Source organism: Chenopodium album, chromosome 18 (assembly GCF_948465745.1).
Source record: "Chenopodium album chromosome 18, dcCheAlbu1.1, whole genome shotgun sequence".
NCBI lineage: Eukaryota > Viridiplantae > Streptophyta > Magnoliopsida > Caryophyllales > Amaranthaceae > Chenopodium > Chenopodium album.
In genome coordinates, this window is record NC_137851.1 from 7,201,046 (window position 1) to 7,223,738 (window position 22,693).

The window sequence follows — 22,693 nt, forward strand, 5'->3', positions numbered from 1 at the left end:
TCAGTAAAACCACTGGGAATTTGTTTGTTTTAATGAATTTGCTGGACTGGTTTGTTTACAAAGTTATAATATAAATTAAAATAGAAACAGTAAAAAATACAATAGTGTCTGCGCGAGCAATACCTTTTAGTTAATGTTACTGATTCTAATATCCTTGGTCATACAATTATTGCATTTGTAGATATAAATCTTGTAAGAGATAATTTATTTTCATTTTTCGATTGTGTTTCCTTATTGCTATAATTTATTTATTTTCATTTTCATTTTTATAATATAAATTTGTGATGATTTTGATAGAAATTCCCTTTTTTCTTGGTTTTTTCCTTATTAGGTTGAGGCATGATTACTCGCTCTTATTTTAATTTATATGATCATCATCCGCTCTTAAAAGACTAGAGCTACATCTTAATTAGATGTTTGAACAAGCAATCTACATATAAGAGGGAACCAAAAAATGGTTAAGAGCAATATCTTAGCATTTTTTTAAAAAAAAAATAAATTAATGGAAGTCATCATTGATGTTCATCGAGTTTATCTTTCACCGCCGAAGCGTCAAAGTTATACTCACTTTTTGGATCGATTTGTAGTTTGGAGTGTTGAGGTATCCCTAATTTCTCTATGCGCAAGGTATTGAGAGGGTAATAACAACAATAATTCCCAAGTCTCGAACTTTTAACTCTTATAGAAATTTAGGGTTTCTTATTTATTGCACCAACATCTTTTACAAGTAAGCCAACCCTGGTATACAATTGCTATTAAGAAATCCCTCAATAGTTGTTCAAAAATACCGTGGAGTACTCGTATACTCCCTCTATTCTAGAATATTTGACATGCTTTGAATTTCTAGTTATTCATACTAATATACTATGTACTTCGTATTAAAAGCAGATGATGTTATCATGCAACTAATATGTTCAATGAGTGGCACTACAAAATTCTCACCGATACCTTTTTTTTTTCCTCGGGATCTCATAAGATATTCAGAGATACTCATCTACTCCCCCTTCTCATTCTCCAACAAACACTACCATGGTTACTTGGGAGGTGCCACCAACAAATTTCTACAAACTCAATTTTGATGGTTCAGTACTCAACAACGTAGGTATGCTCATCAAAGATAGCAGTGAGACAATTTTAGGAGCTCGCGCTTTCAACCTCGGCACCACCTAGGTTTTTATAACATAAGTTATGGCTCTCCATAAAGGCATTCTTAATTATAACTCTTGAGCATGGGATCAAAAATATTATAATTGAAGGTGATAGTTTTTTAGTAATTAACTCCGTTAAACACATCAGGTCAACACCATGGCAAATTGATCATATTGTTAAAGACATTTGTTCTCTTCTTGACAATTTGAGCATTTGTCATATCTTTCAATGGCAAATCAAGCAGCGGATTGGTTAGCAAATGCTGGTCATTTAGTTGGTGATAGTATGGAGCTTGTTCCTTGTAATCATTCTTCTTTATTTCCCATCCTTTCTTCTGATGTATTAGGAATTTCCCTCGTGAGGAGGGTTTATAAATGTTTTGTTTATTCTTACCAAATTTTTTAAAAAATGCTTAGAGTATAAAGTTTCATAATACACATTTTAAAAATTTTTCTTTTTTTGAATAATTAAATAAATTTAAAATGAAATTTGTGATTTAACAAGTGTGTCAAATTTGACTATTTTAACTATTATAGAACGAAAGAAATATGGCTTTTTATTAATGAATATAATCTCCCCCCTTCAAAAAAAAAAAAAAAAAAAAAAAAAGAAATATTTCGCACTCCGTAACCCCGTATTTAAAAAAAACAAAATCCAATCTTATAGAGTGACTAAGGAAAAAAAAAAAAAAACCGTAGTTTTTACCAAAACCCAAAACCCTAAACCCTATATGTTGATTTGTAAGCCTTACCTCTTAGGTATTCTGACTCTCTGAGTACACAAGCCGTCTTCTTCCATCCTCATTTCTGCACCTGAAATTGTGGAATTGAGGATCAAATTGAAGAATAGGGTTTGAGCGTATTCCAGAATTATACTCAAATCATTTTTATTAGGTATATATAATCGTTGTCTATTCTTTCATTGTTAACTCTCTCGAATTCAAATTGAAAAATTTAATCTTTTATGTATACATTTTGCAGCGTCTACATTTTGTTCGTTAATCGTATTGTCTGAATTCTCCATTGAAGCGGCTTCACTAAGCGGCTTCTGAGGTAAGATTTTTTTTTTTTTTTTAATCATCGAATTTCAATTTCACTATCTAGTGTTTATCGTTGATTCAATTCGATTCTATTCAATTCAATTTGATTACTGAATGATTAAAATGATGATAGAATTTTGCTATTCATTTTTATAAACGAGAAGAATTTAATTTGATGATTGAGTCAAATTAGGTTGTTAATGTGTTGCAGGTTTTTTTGTTTATATAACGCTTTAATTCTTGTGATATTGATGCTTTGATCGTGTTTCTTATCGGAAACACTGTCCAGTGTACTGGTAACTTATGGCTGGCAAGTCGAATAAAGCGAGGAACCGGAAGGCATCACATGCCCCTGCTAGTTCTTCCCAGCCTCCTGTGTCATTGGAGGCATCACATGCCCCTGATAATTCTTCCCAGCCTCCTGTGTCATTGGATGCTTCTGCAAATGCCATTGACACCGCTGTTTGTGAAGATAATGGAATTGTTACAAGCGAGGAGTCAACTAGCACTCCATCTGCAGTTACGGAGACAGAATCCTCAAACGAGTCAAACCCACCTAAGCAAGGTAATGATGCATTAGCATGATCCACATTGTATTTTGGAGTTGACATTTAATGTTGAAATTGTTACTAGAATGGAACTGAATGCACCAGATGTATCAGTCTGTGAAGGAAAAAAATATTTGGATTCACTTTATCTTTTCTATTGAATCTTCTCAAAATATCTAGTGGTTTGATTGACATTGATTGAAGATAATTCCCCTTTTTGTTGCGTGATTAGTATGTTACCAAAAGTGTATTGAACTTGGTTGTCTTTAATGTGGTAAGACGTGATTGCTGATGTGACATGCCAAGAGAAGAGCATTTAGGGTTTAATATTCTCTCATTAACCCCCACTTTGTTTTAATAATTTAGATTGTGTTTGCAAATTGTAAAAGAACTAATCAAAGGCTGTCTAAGGCAGGGTTGCTCCGGCTATTTGGAGGTTATGTGTTAAATACAAAATTGAGCCCCTACAAAATTGACCTTACCTGGATTATAATTGAACAATCGAACAACAAATGGAATAAACATGAGTGCTTTTAGTAAAGATTTTTTCCACTTTTGCAATACTCATATATGTGTGTGTTATGCAAATATATGCCCTGTTATGCTGTGATGGATTTTGGTTCTTCAGGAAATATTCTAGCTACCTTCAACTACTTTTCATCAATCATTTATGTGGTGCAGGTGAACTTCATCTTTATCCCGTTTCTGTCAAGACCCTTGGTGGTGAGAAGCTGGAGTTGCAGGTTTGTTATGCTCTCAAATTTTGGTGAAAAAACACAGAAGTGCTTGTGTAGTTTCACATGTGGCTATATATCATGTACCTGTATGCTCATCCATTTTCTAACTTTTGTTATCCCCATAAACATATTTACATATCCATTGCTGTTTGTTGAAATGAAATGTATGGTTACTGGTTAGTAAGAGTGTTTGATTTTTTTTTTTTAATTTTTTTTTAATTTTTTTTTTTTGATTGATGGACTTGCAGCTCAACCCTGGTGATTCTGTGATGGACGTGAGGCAATTTCTTCTCGATGCACCTGAAACATGTTATTTTACATGTTATGATTTGTTATTGCATGCTAAAGATAGTGCAGTTCATCAACTAGAAGACTACAATGAAATTTCTGAAGTTGCTGACATCACCACCGGTGATTGTTCTTTAGAAATGGTTGCAGGTAGTTTTCTCCGTTTCTTAAAATTAGGAATATGAGGAAACTTGACAAGTAATTAATTTTATTGGGCCCGAAAAATCTCATAATCTTAGTGATATGCTTTTATTGCTTATAAATGTGCTATCTTATTCCCTATAAGGAATTAATGCTATTTCTACATGCTGTTTTCTTTATTTATCGTCAGTTATATTTGCGTGTGTGAATTGTAATGTTTCCACTCCAGGGGAAAATGGTGCATGTATCTTATCCATTTTTTTCTTCAAAATATACCTTTTCTGTTATCTTGCTGAATTCTTAAATATCTTTTTTTTCTTCTTGAAAATCTATATATGGGTATAAGAGTATAAGACCATGGACTCTAAATTTTTGCCTACTATCTTCGTTGTTGGCTTGTAAGTTGTAACTCATCACCTTCATAACCCATTTCACATTTACTTAACGGCCCAACAAAGTTTAAAGCATCAATTGAATCTGACACATTGTAGCTGCTCACTAGGGTACTGCTACCCCTTTTTTCTGAACTACTGAGTTTCCATCATATGGTTGGTTGAATCATTGGGTGTTTTATCTTTTGATTTGGAATTTTGTTAAGAAGGTGAAGGCGTGAAGCTACTTCGTATGATGACGGCATTTGGCGGCATTTACATCATGCAAAATTAATACTGGTGAATGATGATATGCTACAAAATTTGAGTTTGGGTTGATTATTTCGTGAGGCGTTTGTCATTGCGGCCCCATTTCAAATCTTAACGTGATGTCTTCTCCCATTTTGAGCTGGTGCAATATATGTGGAATAACCTTTCCGCACTGAATGGATATTCTTAGATTTGTTTTGGCATATACGAATATATTAAATTAGTTTATTTTCTCGTGGTCTATCAAGGGCTTTTATCTTCTATTTATTAGAAATTGACAGGAAATGATCAATGTGTAATTTCTACCTCTGCTCGAGTATAGCCTTTCCTCTGATCTCCTGTATTCTTCATCTATTTGATATAGTTGATTGGGGTTAAAAATAAGGCTTTTTATGCTATAAATGTTCAGAAATTTGGTAGTAGCTTCCTATGCTTGTCAGCTTGTGCTTCATTGGAGCATTGAAAATTTTTTTGTTTCCAGATCCTTACATACAATCTTTTTGCAGCTTACTATGATGACAGATCAGTGAGGGCCCATGTTCACCGCACAAGGGAATTGCTTTCTCTTTCAAACCTTCATGCATCACTTTCAACCTCCCTTGCTCTACAGCATGAGACATCACTTAGTGCTTCTGAGGGTGCACAAGGTTTGACTGTTAAACCTATTTTTTGTTTTTTTTTTGTCTTACTTTTTTGGGTCCTGTAACAGAAAATATATACTATATTGTAATGTATCATTAACTAGCTCCATCAATTTGAGCTAATTTTTGTGTATGCTTGCAGATTCAGTTAAAGCAGAAGTTCGAGAACTTGATAGTTTTGGATTTATGGACGATGTTACTGGTTCTTTGAATAAATTGTTCTCTTCTTGTTCCAAAGAGATCAAATGTGTTGAAAGTATAGTGTTCTCATCTTTTAACCCTCCTCCAAGTCACAGAAGGTGAAGCTTTATTTTCTTGCACTATGGGTTATTATTGCTCTATGAACAGTTTTAAATAGAACCTCTGTAGTAGTCTTCCTTTTTGACCTAATTGGCGTTGTCATTTTGTTTCCATATTACATTTGATGATATTAGGCTCGTTGGAGATTTACTTTATTTGGACGTGACTACATTGGAAGGCGGCAAGTTTTGCATCACGGGAACGACAAGAACGTTTTATGTCAATTCAAGTGCCGGGAACACTTTAGATCCCAGACCATCCAAAGCTTCTCTTGAAGCAACTACTCTTATTGGCCTCTTGCAAAGGATTAGCTCAAAGTTTAAGAAAGGTAGAATTTGCTATTAAATGTTTAGTAATCTGTTAATTCTAATTAGTGTAACTCCAAGTTGGCTTTTCCCTCATTCTTATTGTGTTCTTTTGGGTGTCGTGAAGCCTTTCGCGAAGTTTTGGAGCAGAAAGCCACTGCACATCCGTTTGAAAATGTTCAATCCTTGTTGCCTCCAAATTCATGGCTTGGTTCATATCCTTTACCTGGTAATAAATTCCTTGTATTACCTGATATTGTTTCCCTCAATTCTGTTACCATATTATCATTTATTGCTGGTATGACCTTGTGCCTGGAATGTCATTCTTGTGGCTTTTTTTTTTTTTTTTTTTTTTTTTCTTTTTTTGAAGAAATCATTCTCGAGTTTAAGTGATAGGAAATGCGCCTTTATTTTCTTCACTCTATGCTTTGTGGTGGTTTATGTTAATGTTGGTATTCTTTCTGTAATTTTAATCTTTTTAAATTACCAAACGATGATTATTGCTATTTACTACCGCTATTTGCCATAAACTGTATATGATCTCTATGTTTATTGCTATCAGCATGAATAAATTTAATATTTACTACCGCTATTTCATTTTGTTTGCAACGATGTGATATTTTCCAATATCTAGGTACTTTATTTGTTAGTGGTAAATGAAGATAGAAAAATAAAGATGCTTTCTATGAGGAGAGAAATTGAAAGAAATGACTGGTAAAAAGGTAAGAAAAAATTTGTTGCAAATAACTTGTTTTATCCATTTATGGTATATATTGCAAATGAATTGAAACGGAGGTAGTATTTGTATAAGGTGAAGTGACAAAAACACATTTTCCATGGAAAAATATCAAGATTTAATGGATAACTGCATTTTATATGTAAACAAAGATTTATTAGGTATTTTTGAGATGAGAACTTGTTGAAATATAAAGGTTCAAGATTTAATGAATAACTGCATTTTATATGTAAACAAAGATTAATTTACTGAAAAATATTAATTTGAACATTTTATAAACAAAGAACATCATGGTATTGTTGGATTTCCGAGAGTGGACCTGAAATATGAGTTTGGAGACAACATGAAGGTTAATGCTTCCATGCTTTGTGAGGCACTAAAGGGTTCTTGTGTGGAGTGTTCTAGCATAGATGATTCTAGATTACTCAAAGGGTCTTCTTGTACATAGTTAAATGTATCTAGGGATTCTATGTGTCTACATAAGTAGTGTAGTGCCTTAGAAAGCTCTACGAGGTGAGTTTGTGAAATCTTCTGAGGAGGCTTGTAACTTTCTAAATAGGCTATGTAGGTAGGATGGATGCCTATCAATAGGCACCATGGTTCATTTGTACAGCTATAGCCAACACAACTAAAACCTTTGTACTCTCTTCCACAGTAATCTAAGCATTCTTTGAAAACCTTTTGCATACTTCTTCTCTTATTTAGCCTTTTTGTAGCACACTTAGCATAGCAATGTGATTGGGAGCCTTGACTAGACGTCTAATGGGGTGCTAACGACTAGTATGCCACTTGCATGGGCTAATAGGCCGTGTGTATCTACAGATGTCTAATCTATTATGTGGGTTTGGATTTGATAAAGTTGGTTTGGGTCACTTTAAGGTTGAGCCATTTGAAATCACTGTCGCTTTGAATCGAATTGTTGTTTAGGTCACTTCGGGATTGATGGAGTTTTTCTTTGATCCGGGTCATTTTTAGATAGCTCTCAGTGTTTCTATGAACCCGAATAGGAGAATTAAAAGCTTGATTAGATGGGATACATGGATGTGTTATTTATTAGCAGTCTAATCTGTTTAATTATGTATTTTTTGATTTTTGATGGACATGTTATTTTTATGTTGCTTTGTGTCTGTATGGCTTCCCAATATATGCAGATGCCCTCGTGTATATTTATTGACGTCTGTGAGAATTGCATCTTTCCCTTTTGTACTGAAATCTCTTTGTTACTCTTGTGCTATTGAAATAACTTTTTTAAAATTTCTTTCTGCAGAGCACAAACGTGATGCAGCCAGGGCTGAAAATGCCCTTACACTGACGTATGGAAGTGAGCTAATTGGCATGCAAAGGGATTGGAACGAAGAGTTGCAGTCATGCCGAGAATTCCCGCATTCGACTCCCCAGGAAAGGTGCGTCACCTTTTTACTGCTGCTAACTTGCTATATATGCACTGAATTTTATGTTTACTTAGATTATTTTTCATGTTAGCCTGTATAAGTATTGTTCCATTTTGCAACTACTATCCATTGTGCAATTTCATTTCAGGATTCTACGTGACAGAGCTCTATATAAAGTTACTTCTGACTTTGTTGATGCGGCTACAGATGGTGCCATTGGAGTCATCAACAAATGTATACCTCCAATCAATCCGACAGATCCTGAATGCTTTCATATGTGAGTATTATTAACAATCGATACTACAGGCTTCTACCACTTTTGCTTGTCTTTCACATAATACATACTGGCTCTTCATCTTCATGCAAACTTTCTTTGTTCTGTTTGGGGATGACCAACTAATTAAAGATGAGGGGTATGAGTTTTGACAGTGATGTCTGTGCTTTGCTCTGAATGCTTAAGTTGTATATGTGTGCCTGTAATAATGTAACAGATGTTGTACTGAATTTTTTTGAAATTCTGCACTTTTTTCGCACATATCTTGATATATTGTTGCAAGGGAGTGTTGGCAATGATGTCAGTGCTTTGCTCTGAAAATTCTGATTTATTTGGATTAATTGTGTGGCCCTGCCTCTTAGTAACTTAAAAATTGCTGCATTGACAAAATTTTTGTACTGTGCATTTCTGTTGTGTCTTCCTTGCTTTTTTTTGTTGCAATATTAAGTTCCAACCATATCTTGTTGCTCAATAATTGACTTAGTCTATGAATTAATTCAAATGTTCTATCCTTAGGTATGTTTGTCAATGGCCAATATGCTAGATTCCATATTGGATTTTTCGAAAATTCAAATATTTAAAATTGTGGTTCCTACAGGTTTTAGACGATTTAAGGCGGCTTTAAATTCAATTGTTTGGCCATTTGCCAAGCCTTTCGAACTGTTAACAAGTACTTGTTTTCCCCTCCTCATTAGTCATTGCCAGTTGCACTGAATTTGACTATTTATGTTGGAAGGTTTTTTTTGGGGGGGGGGGGGGACCTTTCCTGATGCTACCGACTTGACAAACTATGTTAGTTGGATGTTTATTACACTTTGCATGTGTGCTTTCCAAACTGGTTTAAGTATCATCATCTCATGTTTACTCGTCTACTAGGTATGTGCACAACAATATATTCTTCAGTTTTGCTGTTGATGCGGACCTTGAGCAGCTGCCGCGGACCCACATACAAAATACTGATTTGAAGTCCAATATTACTGCAATTCGACAAGAACATAATGGGAAAACTTTGAATAAATCATCTGATGGTGCAGCTGATATTTGCAACGGGGTTGAAGCCAATGCGTCGAAGAGAGATGACAAAAATGGTGCTGGAAATGTTGCTACTGATGTATCTGCTGAAATTCAATTGGCTGATAGTGAGCAAGCTACATATGCATCTGCTAATAATGATTTGAAAGGCACCAAGGCGTACCAGGAAGCTGATGTACCGGGGCTGTATAATCTGGCTATGGCTATTATCGACTATAGAGGTCATAGAGTGGTTGCACAGGTGTTGTGAAATATATCCATTTTAGTTTTATCATTCTAGTCCTAAGATCTGTGCTAGCCAATATGTAGTAATATTATCCTGCTGTTATATCTCTCGATCAGTTCTAATTTGCAACTCCTGGGCTGCGTTCACTTAAACCATTTTCCCTAAGATTTCATATGAATTTGCTATTATGTCATTTTGGTTAGTGCATGTCTCGTGACCTTTTCTTGACTTTTTAGTTTTGAATGCGTTGCATCATTTTCTTCTTTGTCCATATTCATAGTTCAACTGTTGATTTTGCAGAGTGTTTTGCCTGGCATCCTTCAAGGAGATAAGTCAGACTCTCTTTTATATGGTTCTGTAGACAACGGCAAAAAGATATGCTGGAATGAGGATTTTCATCTTAAGGTGAGGATTGAGGAAGCACATGAAGTTGACTTTCATGCTTTACATCTTTCTAGAGATCTTATTTGTGAATCCATTCATTTGGTCTATTGCCCAAGACAAACAATTTTATAAAATTTTGATGTAGTGCATTTTTTTTAACCTCTCCTCTTCCTTTTCTTATAATTTTTGACCCTCAATATTTTTGAGGTCTTTTTCTGTGTCTTTGCTAATATATTAAGCTATTGTTTACATTTGTAGGTGCTTGAAGCTGCAAAATGCCTTCATTTAAAGGAGCATACAGTCCTTGACGAGTCTGGAAATTCATATAAACTAGCTGGGCCTGTGGAATGCAAGGGTATCGTTGGTAGTGATGACAGGTAGTGTTTGTTATTTCTACAAAATCTTATTTCTGCTTATTTGTTATCTCCGTGGTTTTTACTACTCTTGCTGCTTTTTAATACTTTTGACCTACATTATTAACTCTGTTCAAGCATTTTTGTCTACCCTTTGACCGGTCTGTTAAAAATGCAATGTATTGTTATTTGAGATCCAGTTATTTGACCTGTCATAGGCTGTATGCCTAACTGATGAATGTTTAGATGAAATGATGACATATAATACAACATACTTGCTTTATTGTCCTTTTGATAGGATCCCTTACTGGCAAAAGTGCCCATAGCTTGGTGTGGTTTTGAAGATTAGTTTTGCAATATATTAATTTCTGAGTCCCTTTAGTTGGGTGGACACTGGCTATATGGCTTGGCTTTCGGTTAGATTTCCAAAAAAAACGTATGTTCAAGGCTCCCCGCATGTGGCTCACACCATTCAAGGTGGCCCAGCCCAGCATTCCTCAGAGGCAAATTTGCGTGTGGGCAGCGCTGTCCCTTGTACTCTAGACTCTGTTCCTGAAAGGAATAGCTGCTAAGTTGATTTGTTTTCATTTTTTCAATTAAAATCTAACAGGCTGGAGAAGGCTGTCCTGCTTTTGCTCTTCTTCTTTTTAATTTATGTTTTTATTATTAATATTTATGCGAGGAAGTCCATGATTGTATGCTTCATTTTATAATTTATTGTCTCTTTTTGCTTTTTTAACTTTAGGCATTACCTCCTGGATCTGATGAGGGTTACTCCTCGTGATGCTAATTATATTGGAGCAGGCTCTCGCTTCTGCATATTGAGGCCTGAACTTATAAGAGCATTTTGTCAAGTGAGTCTTAGCATATTTTTTCATAACAAGATTGCAGTGGTTGGTGTATTCTACAGTTTTCCTAATGTTTAGCTTTATCTTATTAATAGGCGGAAGCTGCAAAGAGACCAATTTGTAAATCAAAAACCGAGGAAAATAATTGCTTAGCTTCTGAATTGTCAGATGATTCTAAGTTGGATTTGCAATCTGGTGACGTTTCTGTAGATCTGAGCAGCCAAGTATGTGCACCGAAGTTACTAATATGCAATGATTTGGTTGTCTGCTTCTTCCACTGTCTTTATATTCTTAACATGTGGCTCTAATTATTTTTGACATACCCAAATAAGTGAATTAATGTGCCCGTCATTAGGCAAATCATTGTTTATTTATGTTATCACAGTGGGAGGAGAGAGCGAGAGATAGTAATGTAATAGTTGGTCTTTGAATTGGAAACGGATAAAAAGGAATGTGTTGCAATTAATCACAGAGGGAGCAATAAATAGTTTAAATTACTGTGTGGCACTAATTTAGTTGCCGATCTGTATTAAGTGGCTTGTAGAAGTCCAGTAGAATAACATGATATGCTTTTGTAGTACAGTAGAACCTGATTGTATCCTACTAACCAAAAATTGACTACGAAAAAGTAGAAATAGATAATAACCTGGAGAGAAGCTTTCCATATCTCTATATGTTGATGTCTTTTTGTATCTCACACATTTCTTTGCTTCAGCCTCTGATCCTCCCTTTCTCTCAGGAGAGCTTCACTTGCTTCAGTCTACCTACTTGCACAAATTATTTTTGCCAGTAGCAGCTGTAGACATGTACTATATGCATGTTTTTCCAAAAAACAGTCAATAGAATAGTTTTGGACACCATGGTATCTTATTATTGACCAGTTAACCACAACAATGGATGGAAAAAAGAAGAATAGTGAAGTGTTTTTTTATGTAAAACAGAAACAGGACACAGAAGTAGAGCTGTCAATTTGGGTATATGGGTCGGGTAAGACTGTAAGAGTGGGTCGGGTTAGCTCGGGCCGGGTTGGGTCACTATTTTTTTCGGGTTCAGACGGATCGGTTAATAATCAGGTTCGGGTTGGTAATTTGGTAGGGTTAGCTTTTAACAGCTTTACACGGAAGAGTGGCAGGAATGTCTAATGGATAGGATATAGAATTAAAGGCCTTACCGTCATTAGATGTCTTAATGTTGTAGGTATTTGATCAATGGTTATTTTAACTTGGATATTTATAAGAATTTTTTGTATATTGACTTTAATGAATATGTTTGATAATCCACTGAACTACCAAGTGGTTTTTTTTTTTTCTAGAATCAGGTATATTCTGACTTGATTAGTTGAGCTGGATTTCCTCCCCCCCCCCCCCCCCCCCCCCCTACAATTTTTTTTTCCTTTTCACTTTTTTCCCCTTCAGATTTTTCCCCCCTTTTTTTCTTTTGTTTCTTGAAATCCGGAGGGGTAGGAACAACTATCTGTCTATCTCAGTGTTTACTGGGACTTATTTCTTGGTCAATGCTTCTGTTAACTACCAGCTACACTTCAGCCATATATTCTTCAATTAGATAATTTAAGATACTTAAGGTTTTGTACTCCCTTCGTTCTTTTTTGTTCTACTCACTTTCCGTTTTAGGCCCTTTTCTTATTATTCTACTCACTTTTCTTTATTCTATTCATGGCATACCCATTTTCCATCTTACCCCTTAAACCCCACAATAGTTACACCTTTTCCATCTTACCCCTACCTATTTACATTCTCTTTCTTACTTTACTTAACACCCACTCACATTCTTTATAGCAAGTGAGTAACACATAAAAGAACGGAGGTAGTGTTTCATTAATTTGAGTGTAGCTACTTGAAGAAGAGCTATTGTTGTATTCTTGTTAGCTTTACACTGTAAAGAATTTCCGTTGCATATTATAAACCAAAACTACCTGTGCATTGTTTTTTGCAGGATATTAATAAAGAAACAAGTAATGATGCTGAAGAAGTTGTTTCTGCTGCTACTGAATTTGAAGCAAGTGAACAAATATGTTTCAATCCAAATGTATTTACGGAGTTTAAGCTGGATGGATCTCCTCAAGTGCGTGCTTTAGCTCCTTGTTTTGGACCTTTGTGTTTTTCATTTGTATGCCTAAATTAATATATAAAATTGACGAGTTTTGATTCAGGAGATAGCATCAGATGAAAATAATGTGAGGCAAGCTAGCAGTTATCTCACTGATATTGTGCTACCAAAGTTCATTCAAGATCTTTGCACACTTGAAGTTTCACCTATGGATGGTCAGACATTGATTGAAGCACTTCATGCTCATGGAATCAATGTTCGATATATTGGAAAGGTATGCTGTTTTTGTATGAAGGTTTTTTTTTTTTTTTTTTTTTTTTTTGGTAATTACTATGAGTTGGGGTCAGATTGATTTGTTATAAAGGTAAGAGGTATGTTGCTTTTCTTGACCTGGTGATACATATGCCTGCTTCTCTCAATAGAGGGGTGGGTGTTAGATGTAAAACAGTGGAACAATGGAGATTTCCAGTTACTCATATCTGATCGATTTATCAGGTGGCTGAAGGGACCAGACATATGCCACATCTTTGGGATCTTTGCACTAATGAGATTGCAGTAAGGGCTGCAAAACACTTGCTCAAGGTAAATTCTGTTAAATTTGTACTACTTGTTTTGAAATAAGAGCAGACTTTGGTAGTCCAATTGGGACGTTTGTATACTGTTCCGAGTATATGAAACTGCTGTGACACTAGTAGAGATTATTGCTGTCATATATAATCAAGTGGCTCTTTTCAATAGTGAAATCATTTTATCTCTTCTTAGTGCTGGTTCATTTAATATATCGAATTTCTCCTATATATTACTGTTACTTTCACACGATACTTGTCTGTATTACATGTACTCCCTCCGTTTTTTGTAAGTGGTACAACTACCATATGCGGTCATTTTTTTTAGTGTTACACTTCCATTTTTGGCAAAGAACTTTATTTTCATAATATATCTTTCTACTCTCATGTTCCCAACTGAAACCCACCACTACTTTTTTTGTTATTACTCCCTCCGTCCCCTTTTGATAGTCCCTTGTGGGTAAATTTTAGTCCCAAAATGTTCACCCCATTTGCTTTTTCCAATAACCATTAATATTATTTTTTTACCAAAATTCCCACCAATTTGCAACAATTCTTGTGCAAATTTAAATTTCTCATGTAAATTTTGTTTTCCCATGTATTTTTATTACTTTCTCTCTCTACTTTTTTGCATACCCAATGTCAATTTACTTTTTCATTGTACTTGAACTATTCTTATTTGTGTTTATTAATTCCCGTGAAAATTGCCCATAAGGGACTATCAAAATGGGACGGAGGGAGTATTTCTTTCCTTCTCACAATGTTAACTCCACTATATTCTATAGTTTTTTGATACCCCACTTCTTTTATATTAAAGTCAATTAAAATGCCTAAAATTATGTGCTTGTCAAAGTGTAACACTTAAAAAAAAAAAAAAAAAAACACAAAGGGAGGTCATTTTAGTGTGATATTGAACTGAAGCACTTAGTATGCTGCAAATTTAGGTACCGATTGCTCAATAATACTTTCATGGTTTCAAGTTATTTTTCTTTACATTTTGACGAGCATGCTTGCCAATGCACCACTTTGATGTCAAAAATTAATTTTCCATTAGTAAAAAAATATGAAAGGTTGATATTATGAAAATATGCAATGACAGTGGTTCAACAAGACTTTACTTTTACATTTATTTTCAATAAATTAGTAAAAATGAATGTCAATATTTAATGTATACATAGTACAAAACTAAAAATCATGCAATTATTTTGAGATGAATTTTGTGGAAATATCACAGGAAATGAGTGGGCTGTTTGGTGTAGGGGGGATCCAAAGAGGGAAAGAAAATGGGAACCATATCAATGATAGACGTAGTGGGAAACATTCCTTTTCCCACTTTTCATTACTCTCTGCACAACTTTATACTGACATCACCAAGTAGACACCAACTACCACTATCATTACCCCCCTTACCAGAACATTATGGCAACTCTTCATTTGAATTCACTAATTGTGCATTTCCATCGGACTCATTTTCTGCTCATCCTATTTGTTAAAGAATGTTCTAATGGAAGCCCACGTGCCACACGGAGCTCTTCATCATTCAACGTTTTTCATTGCATGTCATCTATTTGGATTTGGAAAATTAGAATTATAGTTTAAATAAGATTTACACATGGAACTTCAAGTCCTTTAGAAATCAAAATGTGATAAATCACAATGTAATGATAAAATTTAATAATAAAGGAAGGTTGACTGATTAATTTTATGAATAACCATGTAATGACCCTGGGTGGTCCAAATGCTAGTTTGCTATTTAATAGATTTTCTTCCTACTTTTCATGCTGCGGCAACTTATTTTTGCCTTGCTTAGAATCTAACCCCAATTAATCTACTGTCATAATAAAATTAGAAAATGCTATTCAAAGAAATGAAGTAGAGGTTGACTGTTCATTTCACTCCATAGAGATGTGATGAGAGATTTGTTTGACCTTTTTAACCTACTCATTTACAACTGAAACCAATAAAATTATTGATCTGCATGTAAGATCTGTTTGCCCTTATTAATCTACCCATATTTAGATTTGTTCAATCTTTAGCCACAAAAATAAAACTTAGCTAAACCTGCAGTTTTTCTGGTCTTTTTAATGAAGCGTATTGTTTTGTGTCACAGGATATTGTGAGAGATACAGATGATCATGAACTTGCGCCTTCAGTCGCTCATTTTTTAAACTGTTTCTTCGGCAATTCTCAAGTAGTGTCTGAAAAAAACAGCAACAGCAATTCGCTGCGTCGATCTCAGAAAAAGGTATTAAATGAGAGAGGGGGGGGGGGGGGGGGGCTACTAATGTCTTTCACTAGATTATGCATGCAGAAAATGCTCCCACTTGTGGAATTGTTTATTAAATGGCTGTGGAAATGATATATGGTAAACAAAAGTTTCTTAAGAAATAAAAAATAGAGGTCAATTGTGATATGACAATTAATTTTTTTTAAAAAAACATTTATAATACTATATGTTACTATTCCCTTGTAAATTTAATGAACATTTAAATTGCTCACTACGAAGTAACAAGTTGTTGCATCTTTAAATCTTTCCCTCTTCTTTTTCCCGCACCCCCTTCCCTCCCCTTCCTCTTTCCACACCAACGTTTCCTCTGCTTCTGCTCTACGTATCTCTCTATGGTTATAATATATGTATTTTTTTAAAAAAAATTCCAATCACTACTAGTTTTGCCCTTTCTTACATCAATGATTGGTTTTTGGTACCTTGTGTGTGTGTGTGTGTGTGTGTATTCTTTTCTTTTTTATGTTTATGTAAATTTGAATTTTGGTTTTTAAAGGAGCAGGGAGGACATCAGAAGTCTGCGAAGGGAAAGTACAGATCAAGAACCGAGTCATATGTAAAGAAATCCTCACCTTTATACATGGGCTTAAGTTCTGAGGGATTATGGTCTGATATCTTGGAATTCTCAAAAATCAAATATCAGGTATGCAGGTGGAAGAATTTGGTAAAAAACTTTCATATACTTAATTGTATTGCTGTTGCTAAACTGGGGAGAGGGGAGTTTTGTGCCTTTCCCTCAACTAATGTAAGGCTCTATTTTGTAGTTTGATCTACCAGAGGATGCAAGAAATCGTGTGAAGTTAGTGTCTGTTATTCGCAATCTCTGTCATAAGGTAATTATCATTTTTTATTCTAATTAAAAGAGGGGTGGGTGTGGGAGTTGCCTGCATCATCTTTTCTTATTATATAACTTCACCGAATAGTCATAATTCTGAAAATGTTAGCATGAACCTGACATGATAGAGGGTGCTAAGTAAAGCTCTGTTGCTTAATAGAACTATTAAGTGTGAGAAATAGAGAAACCTAGATTTTGTACCCATTGGTTGTCATGGTTCTCGTATTAAGATGGTCTTCACAGGAAACTCACCGTATATATTTGGAGAGATTTTTGTGAGATCTGTCTTAACATGAGATCACAGCCAAAATAATATTTGGTCCTAACCTTGAGATGTCGTTATTGTGTATTGTATAGGAACTAAGTAATTATTCAGGAACTTGTGTTCAATCCAAATTGGAAAAAAAAAATAGCAATAGTTATAGTAGAGTATTGCTCTTTGTTATGTAGCTCAAATTAAGCATTAGTTATAATGGAAATAATTAGAATAAGAACCCGATGGGGAAAATTGTACTTCGTATTTAGGGTGCGGTTAAATGTTCATTACATCCAAAGACAACTGATATATCAAGAAAATTTATTTATCTTCCCCCTATCTATCTATACTGTGGCATGTGTAGAGAGTTGGTGGCTTGAGGTGATTAGGCTGGTGCCTAACATTTCTTTTCTAATTATACTTATATGTATTTGTGTAATGTTGCCCACTTATATGTTAATCCATAAAATAATCTCAAATTCCATGGTTTTAAAAAGGTCATAGATTTTAGTGGCTGGTCAACCTTCAGATATGCTTAAAAGATGTCAAAGTACAATTTCAGCTGCCCAATTGTAATTTGTAAGAGGTGTAGGGAGATAAGATTTTTAGTGATGGACAAGAAGTTTTAATTAGGTTTTTTCACTAGATATGTCTTGTTATTGTAATGTATTTTGTATGGCACTAGACACATGCTAATGTGTTATGTCGGTTTGTCTTTGTAAAATGTATACGACATGTTCTTCTCCTTGCGTAGTTTCTGCAAAATATTCATGTTTCTTTACATTCTTGCTGTTTTCTTATTTCCTTTGCCCTTTGTGCCTTCCTTTTCACTTTATTGCTGTCTTTTCCCTTATCACCTTGATAGAGTGCCAAGTACTTGGTGTATGCTTGGTTGCATGAATGTGAAACTTTACTATGTCCTTTTATTTATCTCAAATTTGGTTTTGTTGACAGGTTGGAATAAGTCTTGCAGCTCGTAAATATGATCTTACTGATGCAAGACCTTTTCAAACATCAGACATCTTGAATCTCCAGCCAGTTGTGAAGCATTCAATTCCTATATGCTCAGAAGCCAAGGATCTTGTTGAGACTGGAAAAGTCCAGCTGGCAGAAGTATGTCCAATTTCCTCCCATATTTAGCACTCTCATACGCTAAATATTGAAGTTGCGTTATATGTTTAATTGACTGAACTTACTGTATTATTTCTTTATTTGTTTGCGCATGAGATAGTGATGCTTTGTTTTTCATTATGTGTTGAATGGCAGTTAATCGTGTTTAGGGCTAGGCTGAGCTTTGTCAAAACAAAATTTGGATTTTTAATGTATAGTTTAATGCTCTGTTGCTACACTATTTTATCTGATATCTCTTCCTTTGTTTTTCTGATCACGATTCACAGAGATAAGAACTGTTGTTGAGCACCATTTTTGCTTTTTTTTTTTACTTCCTTTCCAGCTTTTTGCACTTTGTTGATTTTCTCTCTCTGGCTTTGATGTCGACAATTCTTGGTACATACATATTTGGAGGCCCATCTTTAGTAGGGAGTTGCAAGAAAAAAAAATGTTTTTTTTAACACTTTTCATCACTCTCTGCAGGGTATGCTTGGTGAGGCATATACAGCATTCTCGGAGGCATTTTCTATACTGCAGCAGGTTTGAACTTCCCTGTGATATGAATGTTTTTGTGACTGAGTGTGTCTAAATATTTAAATACTCTGTAGCTTTCTGGGTACAATGAAATTTTAGTTAAGTTATTTACCTTTGTGCTTGTAGGTGACTGGTCCAATGCATAGGGAGGTTGCAAACTGTTGCAGGTATATTAATTACTTTACTGATATGTTTTGTCCTTGATGCATTTGAAATTGTAGATACAAAAGATGTGCCCTCTCCAAACGTTTGATACTAAAATCAAGGATGGTTCTTGAAACAAATTGGTAGTGAACAGAGGGAGAGAGATGGGAGATTAACTTCACACTACTATTTCAATTTAATGGTACTCATATCAACCCAATTTGATCTTGCTCCTTTATAATTATTACCTGCTAGGTACCTTGCAATGGTTCTTTATCATGCTGGGGACATGGCTGGAGCTATAATGCAGCAACATAAAGAACTAATTATAAATGAACGTTGCCTTGGTTTGGATCATCCTGATACTGCTCACAGGTATTTGTTCTGCCTTATAGTGCTCATTTCTGTATCTTATTCTATTTCTAAAATGTTTCATCTTTTCTATTGGCTTGTAAATTACTTGTTTTTTTCACGCATCTTGCATGGTATTTGCAGTTACGGCAACATGGCTCTTTTCTATCATGGACTTAACCAAACTGAGCTTGCTTTACGTCATATGTCGAGGGCATTACTTCTACTGAGCTTGTCCTCTGGACCTGATCATCCTGATGTTGCTGCAACTTTCATAAATGTTGCAATGATGTATCAAGATATTGGAAAGATGGATACGGCTCTTCGATACCTGCAAGAAGCTCTGAAAAAGAATGAGAGGCTTCTAGGGGAAGAGCATATTCAAACTGCTGTGTGTTATCATGCTCTTGCTATTGCATTTAATTGTATGGGTGCCTATAAACTTTCTCACCAGGTATGCATTTTGTCCAAAAGAACAACTGAGTAAAGTTTGAGATTATATTATGCACTGGAAAGTTTTCCATAGATTAGATTCTCTGAGTTCACAAAAGGGGTTTTTGGCGTGGCAGCATGAAAAGAAGACGTATGAAATACTTGTCAAGCAACTTGGGGAAGACGATTCAAGGACGCGTGACTCACAAAACTGGATGAATACATTTAAGAAGCGTGAGGATCAGGTACATGCATTTATTGTGTATTAGGTTTTTTTTTTCTCTCTAGTACTTGAGCATGTGCTATTATAATTTTTATTTTTGTTTGTTACCGCTTCTTGTTATTTTCCAACAGATGAATGCGCAGAAACAAAAGGGACAAGCTCTTGATGCAACTGCTGCTCGAAGAGCTGTTGATATTTTGAAGGTATTTTGAGTGATCTGGAATTTTTTCTGTTATCGGTGTTATTTGCAACATTCTACATCATTTCACGTTTGTACTATGTCTTTCAGTAATAATAACTATGTAAAACTTTTGCTTTGCCATTTATTGTGGCTTGTTTTTCTTGTCGAACATGGTTGTGGGGCAATATCCATGATAAAACTTGCTACCCTCCTATTGTAGTTGGGTGCTTGATTTTTTTGTCACTATGAAGATGATTGTCATTCAGAAATGCCAGGACTTTTTTTTCTTTTATGAGGGGTCTTTAGTTTGTGTTTTGAAGTTTGAAATTTCTTTCAACTGTGTAGCCCTGATTGGTGTTGTATGCTGTGAACCTACTTACTGTTAGTCTTGTGACTTTATGCCTTTTTCTAATTTGGTACAGGGTCTACAAGCAGCTGCTGCAGCTGGAGGATCTCGTAGCTCATCTGTTTCCATGAACAAATCCTTAAATGCAGCTATGATTGGGGAGACTGTACCTCGGGGAAGGGGAGTTGATGAAAGAGCAGCTCGTGCTGCAGCTTCAATCAGGAAGAAAGCTGATGCTAGGAGACAGCTGCCTCGTACCCATGTTACCCCAGTTCAACCTGGTAGTCAACTCCTGAATATTAGAAGTTCAGGGATGGTTCCTGAATCAAAGGAAGGTGGAGAAGTGAACAAGCAAAGAAAGGGAATTTCACCTGCAGTTGGACCTGAAGATCCTACAGAGAAGATTGTTCAAGGTGAGCAACCAAATGAGGCTCCGGTCGGTCTAGGTAAAGGCTTGGGTTCATTGGATGCTAAAAAGCAGAAGAACAAACCAAAAGGTGCAAGTTGATCATAACGTGAGTTGTTCCTGTCTGACAGTGTAGAACCTCCTGCCTTGCTAACATGGAGATGTCTGTCACTCTGCTCAGGCTTCGATTTTCCTAGATTTTTTTTTTTACCTTGTGGTTAATTAGCCGCATCATTGCTTTGTATCGTACAAAGCTTTAGGATAATGATCTCATTATTGTTTCATATTCTTTAAATAATAGTCGCTGCTATGTTTATGGCGGTTTTTGATGTAGTGTAGTATAGGTTGGTGTTTCCTTGATAAATTTGGCTGAGTTGACATGCTATTCATCCATACTTTTTATGATTGTACTTGAAGAGGTGCATCATATATTCATTATGTAGTTGACATTTGCTGAGCTGATAGCTGACAATAGAAGGCTTACTTTTATAGAGTTATTAATATCTCATTTGGTTTGCCAGATGCTATATTAACAATTATGAAGGGTTGAACTGAATCCTTTATCTAAAAACCATTTGACTGCCGTGCTTTCATGAATGCCGAATCAATCATGTTGAGTAAAAGTCTACCTACTGAGTAGATTTGAGCAGCTATTTATACATTGATGATTCCTGAATTCAGAAAAATAGGTCTTACTCTAAAGTATTAAATGGAAGCAAATGTGCTTGTATGCAAGTTATATAATCAATTTGTTAGGGTTTCGAGACATACATTCCTCTAGCCCTAGCATTTGCCGTACTCGAGGAAGAGTCAATAACTGATGATAGGAGCCTTTGATTACTCGAAAGGGGAAGAGGAGTTTTTGCAAGATAAGGTTTGAGATGAAGAAGGTATCCTTACCAGAATAGACTCATTTGAGTGTTTAGATTAGTTTTGGTAATTTTCATTTCAATTCCCAATAAACTGAGTGCCATTGGATGAGACAATCGAGTAAGCAATTTCTGATAGATTTTTTTAAAAAAAATTTATATATATTTATTTATTTAATTATTTTATATATATATATATATATATATATATATATATATATATATATATATATATATATATACATATATAATTTAAATCTGTACATACAGCCTTACAAATTATTGTAGCTGCTATGCACAACCCTCTCCTATGTTTCCTGCTGTCTTAATACTACATATTTATTTCAGATTCATCCAAAGAAAAGATGAAATTAATCTTCTCAGAAAATATAGAAGTACAATATCACTTGTTAGTTGTTAACCACAAGGCCATAAGCAGTCATCTTCTCATCCGGTGGAGGAGGAAGTGTTGAGATTGATTAAAATTATATATCTACGGTAAACCGATTTAACAGGCATTACCCGGTGCAGCAAAGCTTAATTAGGTTTCAAGGTATGTTACTTCAAAACAATATAGAATTTATAATCAAAAATAATTTAACCCAATCAAAAATTATGAATACTTAGAGGCATTGCAGCTTTGGAAGGGGCTACTTAAGACATGTTCTCATACGTTGAAATTCAGTTCAGTTCAATATTTATTTCAGTTCAGTCAATGAGAACAGGCCCTTAAAGAGTCAAACTTCATTTTTATAAGAATTCTTAACATAGGTACATTTATCATTATTACATTGATGGCCCTAGACAGAATTATTGTTTTTTCGAGGAGTAAAGAGATATTACAAAAGAGTATTATTCAAAACCAAACCAGATAAATCATCCACATTTCCTCAACCACACACCAAAATGCCCTGCAAATCAAATATTCTTAATTTCCTGTTAATCAAATGCTTGCAAAAAACAACCAAAGAGATAGTTTGCCAACACGCCTCCCACCGCGTAATAAAAGAACGGAGAGCAAAAACAGACATGTACCACAGATCAGAAATAGAGACA

General features: G+C 34.9%; 1 protein-coding gene across 2 annotated transcripts; it reads left to right on the plus strand.

Moving 5' to 3' along the window:
- Window positions 1–1,870: 1,870 nt before the first annotated feature.
- LOC145591370 (clustered mitochondria protein-like) lies at window positions 1,871–21,261 on the plus strand. Of its 2 annotated transcripts, none has more exons than XM_081647803.1 (30): window positions 1,871–2,042; window positions 2,130–2,201; window positions 2,478–2,753; window positions 3,418–3,479; window positions 3,722–3,911; window positions 5,050–5,190; window positions 5,327–5,483; window positions 5,619–5,812; window positions 5,917–6,018; window positions 7,793–7,928; window positions 8,065–8,193; window positions 9,067–9,463; window positions 9,749–9,853; window positions 10,091–10,209; window positions 10,931–11,039; window positions 11,129–11,257; window positions 12,987–13,115; window positions 13,204–13,374; window positions 13,596–13,682; window positions 15,777–15,911; window positions 16,447–16,593; window positions 16,715–16,783; window positions 17,996–18,154; window positions 18,635–18,691; window positions 18,812–18,852; window positions 19,085–19,204; window positions 19,325–19,634; window positions 19,750–19,857; window positions 19,967–20,038; window positions 20,439–21,261. In XM_081647803.1, exons 3-30 carry the CDS (start codon window positions 2,492–2,494, stop codon window positions 20,868–20,870), a joined length of 4,269 nt encoding a protein of 1,422 aa, XP_081503929.1. In that variant the 5' UTR covers window positions 1,871–2,042; window positions 2,130–2,201; window positions 2,478–2,491; the 3' UTR covers window positions 20,871–21,261. The 2 variants fall into 2 exon arrangements, with proteins under 2 accessions (XP_081503929.1, XP_081503930.1); XM_081647804.1 differs by having other exon boundaries at window positions 16,453–16,593.
- Window positions 21,262–22,693: the final 1,432 nt, after the last annotated feature.